The 14,216-nt window shown below is 38.6% G+C and overlaps 1 protein-coding gene across 1 annotated transcript; it reads left to right on the plus strand.

Annotated features, from left to right (window-relative positions):
- The first annotated feature begins 826 nt into the window (after positions 1–826).
- Positions 827–8,177, plus strand: si:ch73-130a3.4 (uncharacterized protein LOC664763 homolog). The gene is made up of 4 exons (XM_039796277.1): positions 827–1,141; positions 2,590–2,782; positions 2,959–3,057; positions 7,067–8,177. Exons 1-4 carry the CDS (start codon positions 1,062–1,064, stop codon positions 7,304–7,306), a joined length of 612 nt encoding a protein of 203 aa, XP_039652211.1. The 5' UTR covers positions 827–1,061; the 3' UTR covers positions 7,307–8,177.
- Positions 8,178–14,216: the final 6,039 nt, after the last annotated feature.

Consider the following 14,216-nt stretch of genomic DNA (forward strand, 5'->3'; position numbering starts at 1 on the left):
GAGGTCATATTCATTTTAGTTCCTTCCTGTTCATAAAGGATTTCTTGGTAATTAAAGAGTGGACAAACTAGCCAAACACACTGTTAAATAAAGAAAATATAGACGTATTAGCAATTATTTGTCTCTCAAAATCAGAAGGAAAGGGCACTGTACGGAAGGATATCAAGAGTGGCATCAGCATAGGATTGGGAGATAAGAGGAAGACATTCCATTCAACATACATCGGGTATTGGGAGAAAGAAGAGTAAATATAAAAGAGAAGACAATCCTGAATACATGAAGAATTGGACACAGTAATCTGAACAGCAAACTTCACAATATAGGGAAGCATCCAACTGTTTTTTTGTGATCATTGCCAGGTGTCATAAACTGTAGAGTGTGTGCTTGTCAGAGCGACAGTTAAAGAAAGAGATAAATGACATGATCCTAAAAGATTATAGGGCTAACAGGAGCAGGAGTAAATAAGAACATAGCCTACTGGAGTGTGGTGGAAGTGGACAAGGCAGAAGATGCTCAGCTTCCTAATGAGAACAGGAGGAACATCTGACATACTGGACACTGTGAGTGAACTAACTCCAGTAGATGGCAGTAGTGCAACATGGATGCAAGCTGCCGTTAAACCAGAAGAAGGAAACAAGTAGGGTTAAAAGGATTTTATTTAAATATTAAAATGAAACAGGTTTAATATCCAGAATAGAACTTCTTAATAAAGTTGTTTTGTTTTTTATTTATTTATTTCAGTCATGATGTTACACGCTCCGGTACAGTAGGTGGCGGCATGCACCTTAAACGTTGGTTTGTAGCCCGCTAATAAAACTAAATAAGAAGAAGAAGAAGAAGAAGAAGAAGAAGAAGAAGAAAGTATTAATAGTAGTAACGTAGTTGTTTGCCTTGATTTAGACCGTTGAGACATTTGAATCCGCAAACTCCTTCGAGTTGTTGAGAATTCTGTCCAGGCAGTTGCCTAGTAGCAAACAGCATTTTTTGGTGGTCGTAGTATATGTCGCCGCCATATTGGACCGGGCTACGTCTCAGAAGATTAACGTTTGTCTGGAAAAGAAATGCCTGACTCGTGTGCAGCTTGGGGCTGTAAAAACCGTCGAACAGCCCAATCCAGATCTCTGGGAATTACCTTTCACAAGTAAGACGTGTGAGAGTTGTTTTTGGTTGTATGTGTTCATGATAACAATATGTTGAGAGCTAACTAGTTTACCGCCAGAGCTAGACTAATAATACCGTATATACCGCATTGGCCGCTGCTGAGCGAGACGTCGACGCGCCCGCCACGTTGGTATGGGGAGCCGTGCCTCCAATGTATGTGTGTCTTTCGAAACAGGAGGCCTATCCACAATTAAAATCATAATTGCTCGCAGAATTTTCAAGCGATTTGGGTTGTTACAAATGCGAGACATGTATGATACACTACAGGATACTTGGTTTAATTAAGCTTGCGGGTTTTCACACCAAAATATCTTATACTATTAAAGATAGTAGTAGGTTTTAAGCCTTAGTATAATTTAAAACAGGTGAGTTGTATAAAATAAAAAAATCACCCCTCGTCCTAGTTATCATGAAGGGTGAAATTAGCTATAGAGACCACAACTGTTTTTAGTATTGGGCTGTAAACATGTTTATTTTTATTTTTTAACATGGGGCTCTATGAGGATTGACCTACAGTCACAGTCTGTGGCAGTGATCTTCAATAGGGGGTCCGGGACCCTAGGGGGTCCTCAGAGTCAATGCAGGGGAGCCTCCAAATTTTTTAAGTTTTTTTCAAAAATCAAAAAGTCTTAACAAGAATCCAACATATTATTAGCAAATATTAATCCCTGCTGATTACTGGCCTATATGTAAGGTATTCACTAAAGCCATCCACAGATGCAGTTAATCGTAAGGATCCACTGTGCCACATGTATGTTTAACATTAAAACATGATTTATAAAATCATGCCAACAATTATTAGACAATTTGAATAGCTTAGTATTCTATGCAACATAGGTTATGTAAAGGCTTTAGGCCGTCCTTCAAGTTATTGTAGGCACAGTTTAATATGCAACTTCATTTTATACAACCTATGTAGTAGGGGTCCCTCCTCCATCTCTCTTTCAGTTAAGGGGTCCTTTGCTTAAAAAGACCCCTGTTTTTTTTTGACTTGCCTCAAGTGGCCACTTGATGAACTGCATTCCAGCCCCAGAGCTGCAGCTTCAATAACATACATGACAAACATAATTTTCAGCATCTTACTGATGTATTAATTACGTAAATAAAAAATACTTAAGTAATAATAATAATACTTAAGCTAGCATTAGCTTAATTTAGTATCAGGACAGTCATTTAACTTTTTGTTAGCTTAAAAAAGAAGGATTACCTTTACCTGTTTTGAAGTAGGCTATCAAATTCAACACATTCATTACTGTAGAATATTGTAAAGATGTTCATCTGTGAAATGGTATTCCATGTTGCTTAGTTTGGGCATTTATTTTGCATGAACATCCAAAAGCAGCACAAAAGATTTGTATGACAAACTACTCATTTTGGCTGAGCGACTTACATATTAGCTTACTAGCTGACTTTTCTCACACTTTGAAGGTTTCCCAAAGCGAAAGAGGTGAGGAAGCAGTGGGAAATAGCTGTAAGAAGGAAAGGTTTTTCCGCCAGTCGGTCCTCCGTGCTCTGCAGTGAGCATTTCAAGCGGCAGGACTTTGACAGCACAGGACAGACTGTCAGGATTAGAGATGGAGCTCAACCATCTGTCTTCAATTTCCCAAAACATCTACAAAGAGTAAGTGTATCACTAGATTATAAGAATTTCATAGCTAGTCAATGTCACACCTTGATGAAAATGTTTTCTTTGTTGTTGTTCTTATTGAATGTTTAGGAATCAATGATGTATTTTGTAATGCATTGTGTGGTACTTAAACCTAGTTTTAAGTGTTTTTTTTTTCCCTTCCACTTTAGCCAGTGGCAACCAGGACAACAAAAACCTCAAGGAAGGCTGAAGAGAAGCTGTCAGTGGAATCTTCTCCGCTTTTGAAAGAGACTGAACCTCTCAACGTTGTGAGTATTTGAACTAGCTACGCCCCAAACAGCTATAAGCATCATGGCCCTGGTCATAATCAAACCTGGAAGTCAGTCAGAGTTAGGGGTGCTGAGAGAAAGTCAGTCTATAATGATGTCATACAAATTTTGGATGGTTTTTTGCATTAATTGGAATAGCTAGGATCATTTTTATTTAATACTTATTAGCAACATTTTACACTAATTTCAGAATATTTTACACTACAACAGACCGCTAACGTGAACACCAATGTGTATGTTGAAGCAGCCACAGTAACTACTCAGTCAACAACACAGAACCGCTGTATAGCATTAACATAGGTACTGCAAGGAGAGGAAGAGGGAGTAAGGCAGTGTATGGATGCAGGTGAGAGATGTGACCCATAACCAGGTTATCATAGTTTACTGGGCTGTTCAGTGACATGTATGTTGCACACGATAAGCAAAAAACGGTCTGTGGTGTGAGACAGAGCTGCTTGTTTGTGTGAGGTGAGGGTTTGTGTGCTTGTTTGTGTATGAGTTGAATCGACAGCACATCACTATTGTAGTTGCGGGTGTGCATATTAGCCATACATTTCCTATGTCTGCCTGGTTGTCTTTAAATACAGAACCGGATTAGAATTGAATATTTTAAATATAACTAGACTAAGTGTTGTTTGAAGAGCAGCAACATTAAAGCCCATGTTGCAAGTTTAATTTTCCAACGAATTTGTGGTAATTGCTTGTTGGTAATAAACATTTAAACTGTTATTCATGTATTTGATGTTGTTAGGTAACACAAAACAGAATATAACACGAAAAAGTAGGTACTATTTTACAGCGGTTTGTCTTTCCCCCACAATGCATTGCATGACGTCACGTTGGGGAGACGACAGGCGAAAGCCCCGTCTCGGTTCACTGTCCCGGTCCCGGTTTCTACCACTGATCTGGCAAAATGGCTTTTGGTCCCGACCGAAGTAATGTCTTTATTATGTGTATAATAATATTGGGAGTGAAAGGCAGCTTGGACGGGGATGCTGTTCGGCTTTCACAAGTTTAAACAGCTAGCTAACGCTACGCCGACGTTTCCTAACGTTAGCGCAACAGTGTTATCTTAGACTGTTAGTTAAATACCGGTATTACAACTGCCTTCGGAGCTGCGTCCACGTTGTCAACACAAGACATGTGGCGTTAGTGCTCCTTTTGTATCATACTTTTATTGAATGAAATATTAAGCTTCGCTCCTACGAAATAGGTGTTTTTTGTAACATTACACACAAAGCTAACTGGCTATAGTTAGCCTGTACATACGCTAGCGGGATTAGCTAACGTTGCGTAGCCAGCCAGCAACTAAGCCAATCGGCAGTAGTTTCGGCGAGCTAACCGCGACAGTATGTTGCCCACAATCAACCTCTGCTGCTAAAAGTAGTCAATCTGCAGTGATGTTTTGAAATGGAGACACATGGATGTGTTAGCTGTCGAGGTTAGCTCGCCGAAGCTGCTTGCTGGCTATGCAACGTTAGCTAATGTCCGCTAGCATACGTACAGGCTAACTATAGCCAGTTAGCTTTGTGTGTAGCTAACTAACTAACAAAAACCATCTCGTATGAGCGAAGTTTAACGTTTCATTCAATAGAGTTATGGTACAAAAGGAGCACTAACGCCACAAGCCTTATGTTGACAACGTGGACGCAGATGTAGGAAACTCCGAAGGCAGTTGTAATATTCTACCTAGTCTGCTTAGCTAGGGCTAACGCTTTCGCGCTTAGCGTAGCGTAAACGTCGGGGGTGTGCGTTAGCTAGCTGTCTAAACTTGTGAAAAGCTGAACAGCATCCCCGTCCAAGTTATAAATAAACACCAGTCAAATATGTTGATACTGGAGCTAGTAGGCTACCATCAAAACGTGAGATATCTAATCATGAATCAATCATCAATCATATCTATGTGTTTACAACCATCGGGGGATTTCACAGGTGGGACTGGCAAGTTGGCACATAGCTAGCATGATGCCTTGTATTTTCTAGATCTAGATAAGTTTAGCGGTACTTATCTGAACTAACGACATGATCACTGTCACTAGATATAAATTAAACATTGACTTTCACTTGGTGCTATTCACGGACAGTAAAAACCCCTCTTCCTCATCCCAGTCAGTCACCATAGTTCTAGTACTAGGCTGATACACGTCTCCCCAACGTGACGTCATCACCGAATTGCGGGGGAAAAAAACACTAATACCAAAAACAACGAAAACCTGACAAAAACTGGCCTTTAACACTATTTGGAGACATTTTTAACAATGATATAAATATATTAAGTGCTATATGTACCTATTAATCAACAGTGGTGGTTAACTTGCAACATGAGCTTTAAAGTTTACAACAGCATAATCTCTTTATAAACTCATTAATATCTCACTGGAAACATTTTAAAATGTCAATAATATAAATGGTAATCTCCAACATCAAAATACTGCGTTAAGTTTAGAAAGAGTCAAGATTCAAGGGATAGATTTGTCACAGACAGTCTCAGTCATTCATCCTATCCTCTGTCCTCCCTCTGCTGAGGTGAATCAGGTACTCACACCTAGGGCTGGATACTGAACGTCGATACTTTTATGGCACCGACATTTTTTTAAATTTATCTTTTGGTGCCAAATTTCGGTTCCAAAAGTGTCTGAGCGCGTAAGTGCAAGCTTATCTGTCCTCTCTGCATATTGACGCAGAGCTCCGACCGACGCGCGCACACACACAGACACACAGACACACAGACAGACAGACAGACAGACAGACAGACAGACGACAGACAGACAGACAGACAGGATGGATTTGTACCTTGGCTGCTAGTTATTTTCTTTTGCCTTCTCATATTCCCACTGCGATGACAATGGCCGCTCCACAACAAGAGAGACTTTCCAAATCGTATAAAAAAACAGAGATATAGCTGCAAGCAGTGGAGAGGTGCGGGTGGAGTAAACTGTCTGCAGTTTTGTTGAAGTCACAGAGAGTCACAGCGATGCTGATAAAGTAGTTTCAAGTGTGGTTACAGTTTTTCAAAACTTCACGCAGACGTTTCCTGTGATATTATTATTAATATTATTATTATTATTATTATTATTATTATTATTATTATTAACGGCGAACTTAAAGCGGTCGCTGTGCTGTTTACGTTACACTTCCTCTTAGACAAGCGGGCACAATGGTGGCTTTTTTGACAGGCTGAGCTTGCAAGGCACTTTTAATAATGTTACTCTGAGTGAGCAGTTTAACCAGAATTTTTTAATTTTGATAACTGCTTTGATTCACAATTAAGGTGGAAAATAAAAGCTTTGTGTTTAATGTATTTTTGTTGATGTTGAAGTGGATTTTAAAACATATGGTATCGAAAAAAGTATCGTTAGGAACCGGCATCAAAACGGAGGTATCGAAATTGGCACCAGATCGAAAGATTTTGAACGATGCCCAGCCCTACTCACACCTTCACCACGAAAGGTTGATGACATCATTGACGTGCATCATAATTAGCCATGTGGATTTACCGCTGAAAGAGAGAGGAGGGGCTGGTTAGTCTCAGCCAGGCCCCCAAGAAGTGGGCTGGGCTTTGAAGCCAGTTTGACATATAGGCCAAACGGTGGAATTACAACTTTTGGGTCCGTCACGTGATGCCATGGGTCCCAAAAATACTTTTTTCCCCATAGATTTACATGTCAAAAGACATGGCTTTTTTTTTTTAAGAGCGTCACAACAACCCCTGCGAAATGACTCATTTCACCATCAGAATTTGATCCATTCGATCTGATAACATTTCAAAAGTGTAAAAGAGCTGCACCATCAAATCTTTTTAGGAGGTGCTGCAGCACCCCTACTTCCTATGGCCCTGGACGGTGCTGGCTGTGGAATTGAGGGCCGATGAGATTAAGAATGCGGGCCATCTTCTAGTGCATTGTACTAGCTATGCATCAGACAGTTGTGACTTTAAGTGATGCGATATAAACATTAATCATAACCTGTTCATCCTTCTTTTTACTAGGACCACTCCTATGCATTGCCTTCATCTCCCACTGATCTTAAGGCCAGACTCAGTGAAGCCTTGGCTAGGGTGGAGAGTCTGGAGCGAGAGATGAGGAACGTGAAGGACCGAGAACGGAGGGCAAAGAAGATGGTGCATGGTCTTCTGGAAGATCTGAGGAGGAATCGCCAATCCCCCTGTTTTGTAAAAATAAAGCATAACTTGTACAGGACAAAACGTAGAAACTTGCACATCAGGTAGAGCCTAGAGCTTTTTTTGTTGTTATGAATGAGGTTCTATTTTTTTTATTTTTTTTACTTACTTATACCAAAATCTTAGTTTTCTGGATGTCTTGTGGAGGGAGGACATAACTGCTGTAAGAAGCACAGGATCAGTCTGTTGTGGTGTTAAAAATATAATATGTAATATTTGTGCATTAAAATGTCTAAAATAGACTACCTATGGTATATATTTGTATAGTGTACTCTAATCTTAGGTAAGGATTGACATGTGGAATATATTGTAACATTGTGTCTTTAGCTGCTGGCTAATGTTAGCTTGCTTGCTCGATAACTGGTCAGCTACCACCTCAAATAAAATGTGGGAAACACTGCAGCTATTCGATTAGAATGACATGACATTAGTTAACAATCGTAAGTGTAAAAACCTTTTAATAGATGAACTCGTCCGTGAACAGATGCATTTTAATCTGCAACGGTGGTACACGAAGACAACTCCCATGATCCCATGCAACTTCACAACATCATCAAAAGTCTGTTTAAATTATAGCATGTAAAGATTTGTAATTATATTTTACAGTCCATGGTTTTGATAGAGAGACTCCTAGTGGCAGAAAATTACACTATTCTACATTTAATATATGCTGTTTTTAATCCCATATTTTTGAGAGGGAACAGAGAGCCCTCCGCCTTTTTAACCAGCCAAATGTCTTCACTACTTATTTTCCCATCAATATGCATATCTGTTTTTATTGCTGCTGTTAACCCCAAAACAGCAAAAAATGCACTACTGTTTTTTTTTTTTTCTTGTGTAGTATAAAGGGACTACAACTGTATTTAGTTGTGCAACCCTGTGTTGTACAATGACAATAAATTAACCTTGAATCTTGCAATATTTGGAGTATAATTGCACAATATACACATTATTTATTATACAGTATACTGTACATACCTACACACACACACACACACGTCTATGATTTAAAGTGCTTATATTATGCTTTTTCCCTTTCCTTTATTGTGTTCTATATCTTTTTGTGCATGTTACAGGTTTACAAAGTGAAAAAGCCTATCTCCAGCAGAAGACACTGTTCACAAACTGCTCCAAACAGCTCTGTTGTAGTCCAGCCTTTACTTCCGTAACAAACGTGCGTCATTTTGTAACACGTGGTAATGCTCGCCTAACTGCTAGTATGGCACGCCCTCATACTCTGCAACTGACAAGCTAGCAGTACTTACTGTGCATGTGCGACTCCCAACAAAGATGGAGTAGAAGTGAGATGCCTCACTCTGTAGCTAAAACAGAGAGCTCAACACACAGGGTGAAAAGAGGAGCTGCAGCAATGTGCAGTACAACAAATTCAGTGTTTTCTGAAAATTAAACCACATAAACCTATTCTGGTACAACCTCTAAATACAATTATAAACCTGAAAATGAGCATAATATGACCTCTTTAAGACATGTTGTTGAACAACAGATGGCGCTATTTACCTAAAATGACATTTGGAGAGACACTGGACACAGTTGATGGTGGTCAAAACAGATAATGCAGAATAGTTAATAACATGGTTCAAGAAGTATTAAAATCCTTAAGCAAAAGTAGTAATACCACAATGCAAATCATACTTTATTAAAGCACACGTCTGGGGACATGTATGTTTCTCGTTGTCTTCAAATCCCAACATTGTGTTGAGAATATTGCCTGTGTGGCCAAACAATAGGCCTAGTTAAAACACAGAAATGAAAATATGTTTTCAGTAGGATCCAATGGGCTTGGGACTGCGTGCCACAGACACTGATGGGATTTGTTGACAATAGCAAAGTATATTGTATATTGACATCCTTATCCTTTAATGCTGAAGGTAAGGTATTAATGTCACATACACATACTGAACATATTATTTCAGATGATCATACATTATGTACTAAAATCTGTATCTGTAGAATAAACAACATGCCGCTGTCCAAATGTAGAAGAGTAGAGAGGATCAAGTACCTCAAAATCGTATTTAAGCATAACACTTGATTAAATGTCAATTACTACTTACTCAATTACTTTCCACCATTGGTTAATAAGGAGAACTGCTGTTAAAAGTAGTCAATACACAAAATAAGGTAAAATTCATTCATAACGCATCTTTTAAAGAATTTAACAAAAACTGAGCCCTTACTAATAACTAAAGCAAAATGCTTAAATACTGTAATTCACACTAAAACTCATGGAAACTAAAGAAAGAACAAGATAGTCTGTTTGAGACATAACAAGCCTTCAAAGCCTAGTTGAGCCTAAACAGTACAGTACCACTACAGCCACAGGGAGAACAGGGACAAAATAGAAAACCATATTAGGTAGAAAGAAGAAATCAACTTCAGACGGTTTAAAGAGGAAACTCCTACAAGGACATATACAAGAGGTGCCAGGACAAAAATAATGAGCCCATGTGTAGCCTAACATAAAAGTATACATTCACAATTCAAGCTTATTTATGTCATGATCAGTTTAGGTTGAAATTGTGAGAGGCTTATGAGAACAAGTATTTAAATCATGCTTGCTCAGAGATCTGCAGCATTTAGAGACATACTCTATATTATCCACCCTATCAGGAGGCACATGCAACTGTGCCTGAAAGCCACTACATCCACTTCAGGAGGGAGGACGCAGGTCACGTGAGAAGAAGGCTCAAAATTATTATTGTTATTCTGGTAATAACATATCTATAAGAGCTCTGTTTCAAAAATATATTACTACATTTCTGTGGTAGAATTTCCAGGTTACACACTCATGCTGCTAAATTGAGATCATTAGTAGTACCCTAGGTCACATTCATGTCGCAGGTTAAAGCACAATATGTTCAGTTCGGAAACACTATTTCAACTGGCCAAATGCAACTTTGCAATATATTTATGTTGTGGATGCAACCACACTAGACATTTTTGACACACATACACACACACACAGAGGAAAGACACGCACTAGGCTCTACTGCAGTATAGTCAGGCTGACATTGTTTTCAGTCTGTGCTGAGGTGTTTGGGTTCATGATTTAGGATGAATATGTGTTGCGCCAGCAGTGGTGGAAGAAGTAGTCAGATCCTTTAAAAGTACTAATACCACACAAGTAAAAGTACTTAAAGTTTTAAAAGTAAAAGTACTTAATGCAGAAAAACTCCTCACGATCAAAACAGTTCTGTCAATCAACTGGGTGTTTAATCGGCTAATCATTTCAGCTGCACTTGTAGGCCTATATATTGTTGGGTAGTTTAATTTATAATAAAACATTGTATTTATACATGTGTTTTGTGTGCAACATCTTAATTTGTAAAGTAACTAGTAACTAAGGCTGTCAGATTAATGTAGTGGAGTAAAAAGTACAATATTTCTCTCTGAAATGTAGTGGAGTAGAAGTAGAAAGTGGCATGAAAAGCAAACATTTTTGTCTGTGTAGCCTGTTGAATTTTATACTCAGTGACCGCTTTATAGCTAAACCTGTAAAATCTAATGCAATTTAATACAAAAGCTCAGCCACAAATTCTACCTGTGTAGGACAGATTCCTCTTAGTTTACACATCTAGCTAAATTGTATTCCAACTTCTTTTTTTTTTTTTAAATCTTTGTAGATGTTTAACACATCTGTCTGAGCGCCAGATATTTCTATACAGTATATGCCACCGAATGGTCGTTGCTGTCCTGATCCTAAATCAGCTTATGTTCAGTTAAACATAACACATCCAGCATGAGTTTAAATACACCTTCAGGAAGACAGGAACTTTCAGGAACAGAGAGTTGGGATGGCATTGCACAATAACACGTGGTTAAACTGTACTGCCTGCTTAATTTTGTCCTTAATTGAGTGTTCATTAAATGCTACTGTGTAAGTCATCTAAGTCTCCTGAACCTTCCTTATGTACTGTATGTTAAATGAGTTGTGCTGCTCCTGAGTTTTACCTTAACATTTGCTATACCTACCTACCTGAACACACATTACAGGCACATTGCAATGGGTTTCCTTTATTAATTACAGTTTTGTATGTGATTTCTCCATCTTAACTTTTTGATAGGTTGATAGAGTGTTTGTAAAAATATTACCAACATGTTCTATAGGCCTAAGTTCAATGTATTTGATCAGATGCATGCATGCATGCATAGATAATAGTAGATCCAGGGAAAAGTCATAATTTCCTGCTGATTTCCTTTGTTAAATATGTTGGCTGATTGTTGATGGATCAACATGTTTCTCCCCACTGTATCACACTTAGAGGACAATCTGGGCTTGTAAAATTGGCGACAGTAGAAAATATCCAGCCTCTGCTGGGTATCTTGATGACATTAGTTTATTTACATTAAACCTGTCCATCCGTGGTGGCAATAATGACAGGGTTGCAGGTGGTGCAGGGTCACAGCTATAATCATATGCCTGATCCCCTGTGGAGCGAATGGTGTGGAACTGCGTGGGCGAGCTGCTGTTCAGTATTCCAGTCACGGCTCGTTTGCATTGAGAGCTGTCCAGGCCAGTCCAGTATGATTAGTTGACCACAGTAGTGTGGAGTTGCACCCCATTATCATTAAACGGTGGCAGTCATGAAGTCATATACTCCTCCCTGTCTCTTTAATTACACCCCCACTGTTGGGCTCCAAGCAATTACTGCCTGCCGCCAGAACGCTTCATCGTTCATTAGGCACAGATAACGGACACATCAACAACCAAAACACAAGAAAAGGGGAATTACTCATATTTCTGCCAAACAACAAAATATCACCTATTCTGACGAAACTAAAAGGTGTATTTTGGAGAAAGGTGCCAAAAATCATTGGAAAATGAAGACTAATGAATGAGGAATCATTTTATATTTGTCTTGATATTTTTTGAGGATGGGCGTGTCATGTGTCTTTGTGTCTTTTACCCTGTCTTGTTCAGTGTAATGATTTTTATTGCCTTATATTCTACCTTTAGGGGGCTGACTGTATCCTTATTTGGGGGAAAAAAACTCACTTTTAAAATAGAAAATAGTAGGCCCTATGATGGTCTGTAGTTTATGTAGACCTAGATCTGATTTTTCAAATCTGCATGCAGTCTGACAGAACAATGTACCAACTGATTGGTTCCAAGACTTTATTTAATCACATTTTATCTTAATATCTACTAAAAGTGATTCACAGACTAAGTCAATTAGTCGAAGAATGGGTTAAATATTACTTTATCACTTAATCCCAAACCCTAACCCTTCATCAGGTCTGTGACCTGACAACATGAGCAAACTCCACAACTACTATCAGATTTGCATGAACGTACATGACATCACCTTTTTCCAACTGAATCCCAAACCCAATCCAAACACACAAGATTTTAGATAGATTGGCAGAATAATTTGTGTTTAAAAACGTATCATATAAGATCTTTAATTTGGTCAATTCCTGTCCTTTGTAGTTGCAGGTCATGTTCATGGCAACAAAGAAGGACAAAAGACCTAAGTGAACAACGTCAACAGGGGAAAATAATGAGAAAAAGTGAGATTCTCAGCTCTCCTATATATTTGCATGACCATTTTGAGTGTTGTTTTTGTTATGGTTATAGTATATATCCCAGTCAGGGACGTTTTCTAAATGTCTGATATTGGAGTCATTTATTATTATTTGAATAAGCCCTAATATATAGATGTAAATGGCATTCATGCTGTCATTTGAAACATTGTTTTGTTAGACTGCAGGCCATTTTGAAAAGTCTTCTGTCTGACTGTGGAGGGAAATCAATAAGCTTAATTTACAACCTAAATAATTTTTTAAAAGTGTCAACTTGTGGCCGGGTTGGGTCAGTGGTAGAGCAGGCGCACATGTACTGAGAGGTTTATACCTCGACGCAGAGGTCCGGGGTTCAAATCTGACCTGTGACAATTTCCTGCATGTCTACCCTTTCTCACCTAGCTGTCCTGTCAAAAATTAAAGGCAGAAAAGCCCAACAAATTATCTTAAAAGTGTCAACTCATTTAGTAACGTGTAAATAAGAGTGCTGCTCGATTGAGAGATGTTTTCCCTGAATGCACATAAAGATTTTCTTCAAAAAAAGGTTTCCTCGTGATAAGGTAGATGACACAAATACACACAGTAAAACATTGCACAGAACAGATGATCAGACACAAACAGACACAACGTGATCTCCTGAATAGTACAGTAGATAGTATACAGTATACAATTGGGGGTTTATCTCAAATCATATCTAAATAATCAGTAATTATTGTCAGGATATTTAGCCATGACACAATGTTTTTATGTTGTATCCTGAGTTTTTCTGTGAAATCTATCACCAGTTTCCAGTGGAGGGCAAAGAAAGAGACACACTATGGATAATAAGACAAAGCAGTGAAATTGTATTTGGGCTGAGCTATTGGTTTTATTTACCTTAAGTTAACCAACTGTTAGAAATGATCCCTCTTAGCTGCTTGAGTATTGTTTTAAAGTAAAACACACACTGAGTTGCAGTGTACATGTTTACTTTGGAAAGCACAGTATGCCTGTTAAAACATCATTTCTACACTTATCTTCAGTTGAGCAATTATTCAGGGAAACCAGACTTTGTGGTTATACAAACCACACTGTGTGAGGGCTTTGAAAAGAAAACTTGGTATTACCACATGGTCCACTGCTTGCAGCTATATCTCTGTTTTTTTATACGATTTGGAAAGTCTCTCTTGTTGTGGAGCGGCCATCGTCATCGCAGTGGGAATATGAGAAGGCAAAAGAAAATAACTAGCAGCCAAGGTACAAATCCATCCTGTCTGTGCGTTGTGTGTGTGTGTGTGTGTGTGTGTTGTGTGTGTGTGTGTGTGTGTGTGTGCATGTTTGCAAGCTTGTGGTTCTGTTGAAAGACATGGGCCATTAGTTCTTTTTAACAGCAGCCACCTCTCCCAAAAAGCTTTTTTTTTGTATTTCCTGGAAC

The sequence above is a fragment of the Perca fluviatilis genome, chromosome 4 (genome assembly GCF_010015445.1).
Source record: "Perca fluviatilis chromosome 4, GENO_Pfluv_1.0, whole genome shotgun sequence".
NCBI lineage: Eukaryota > Metazoa > Chordata > Actinopteri > Perciformes > Percidae > Perca > Perca fluviatilis.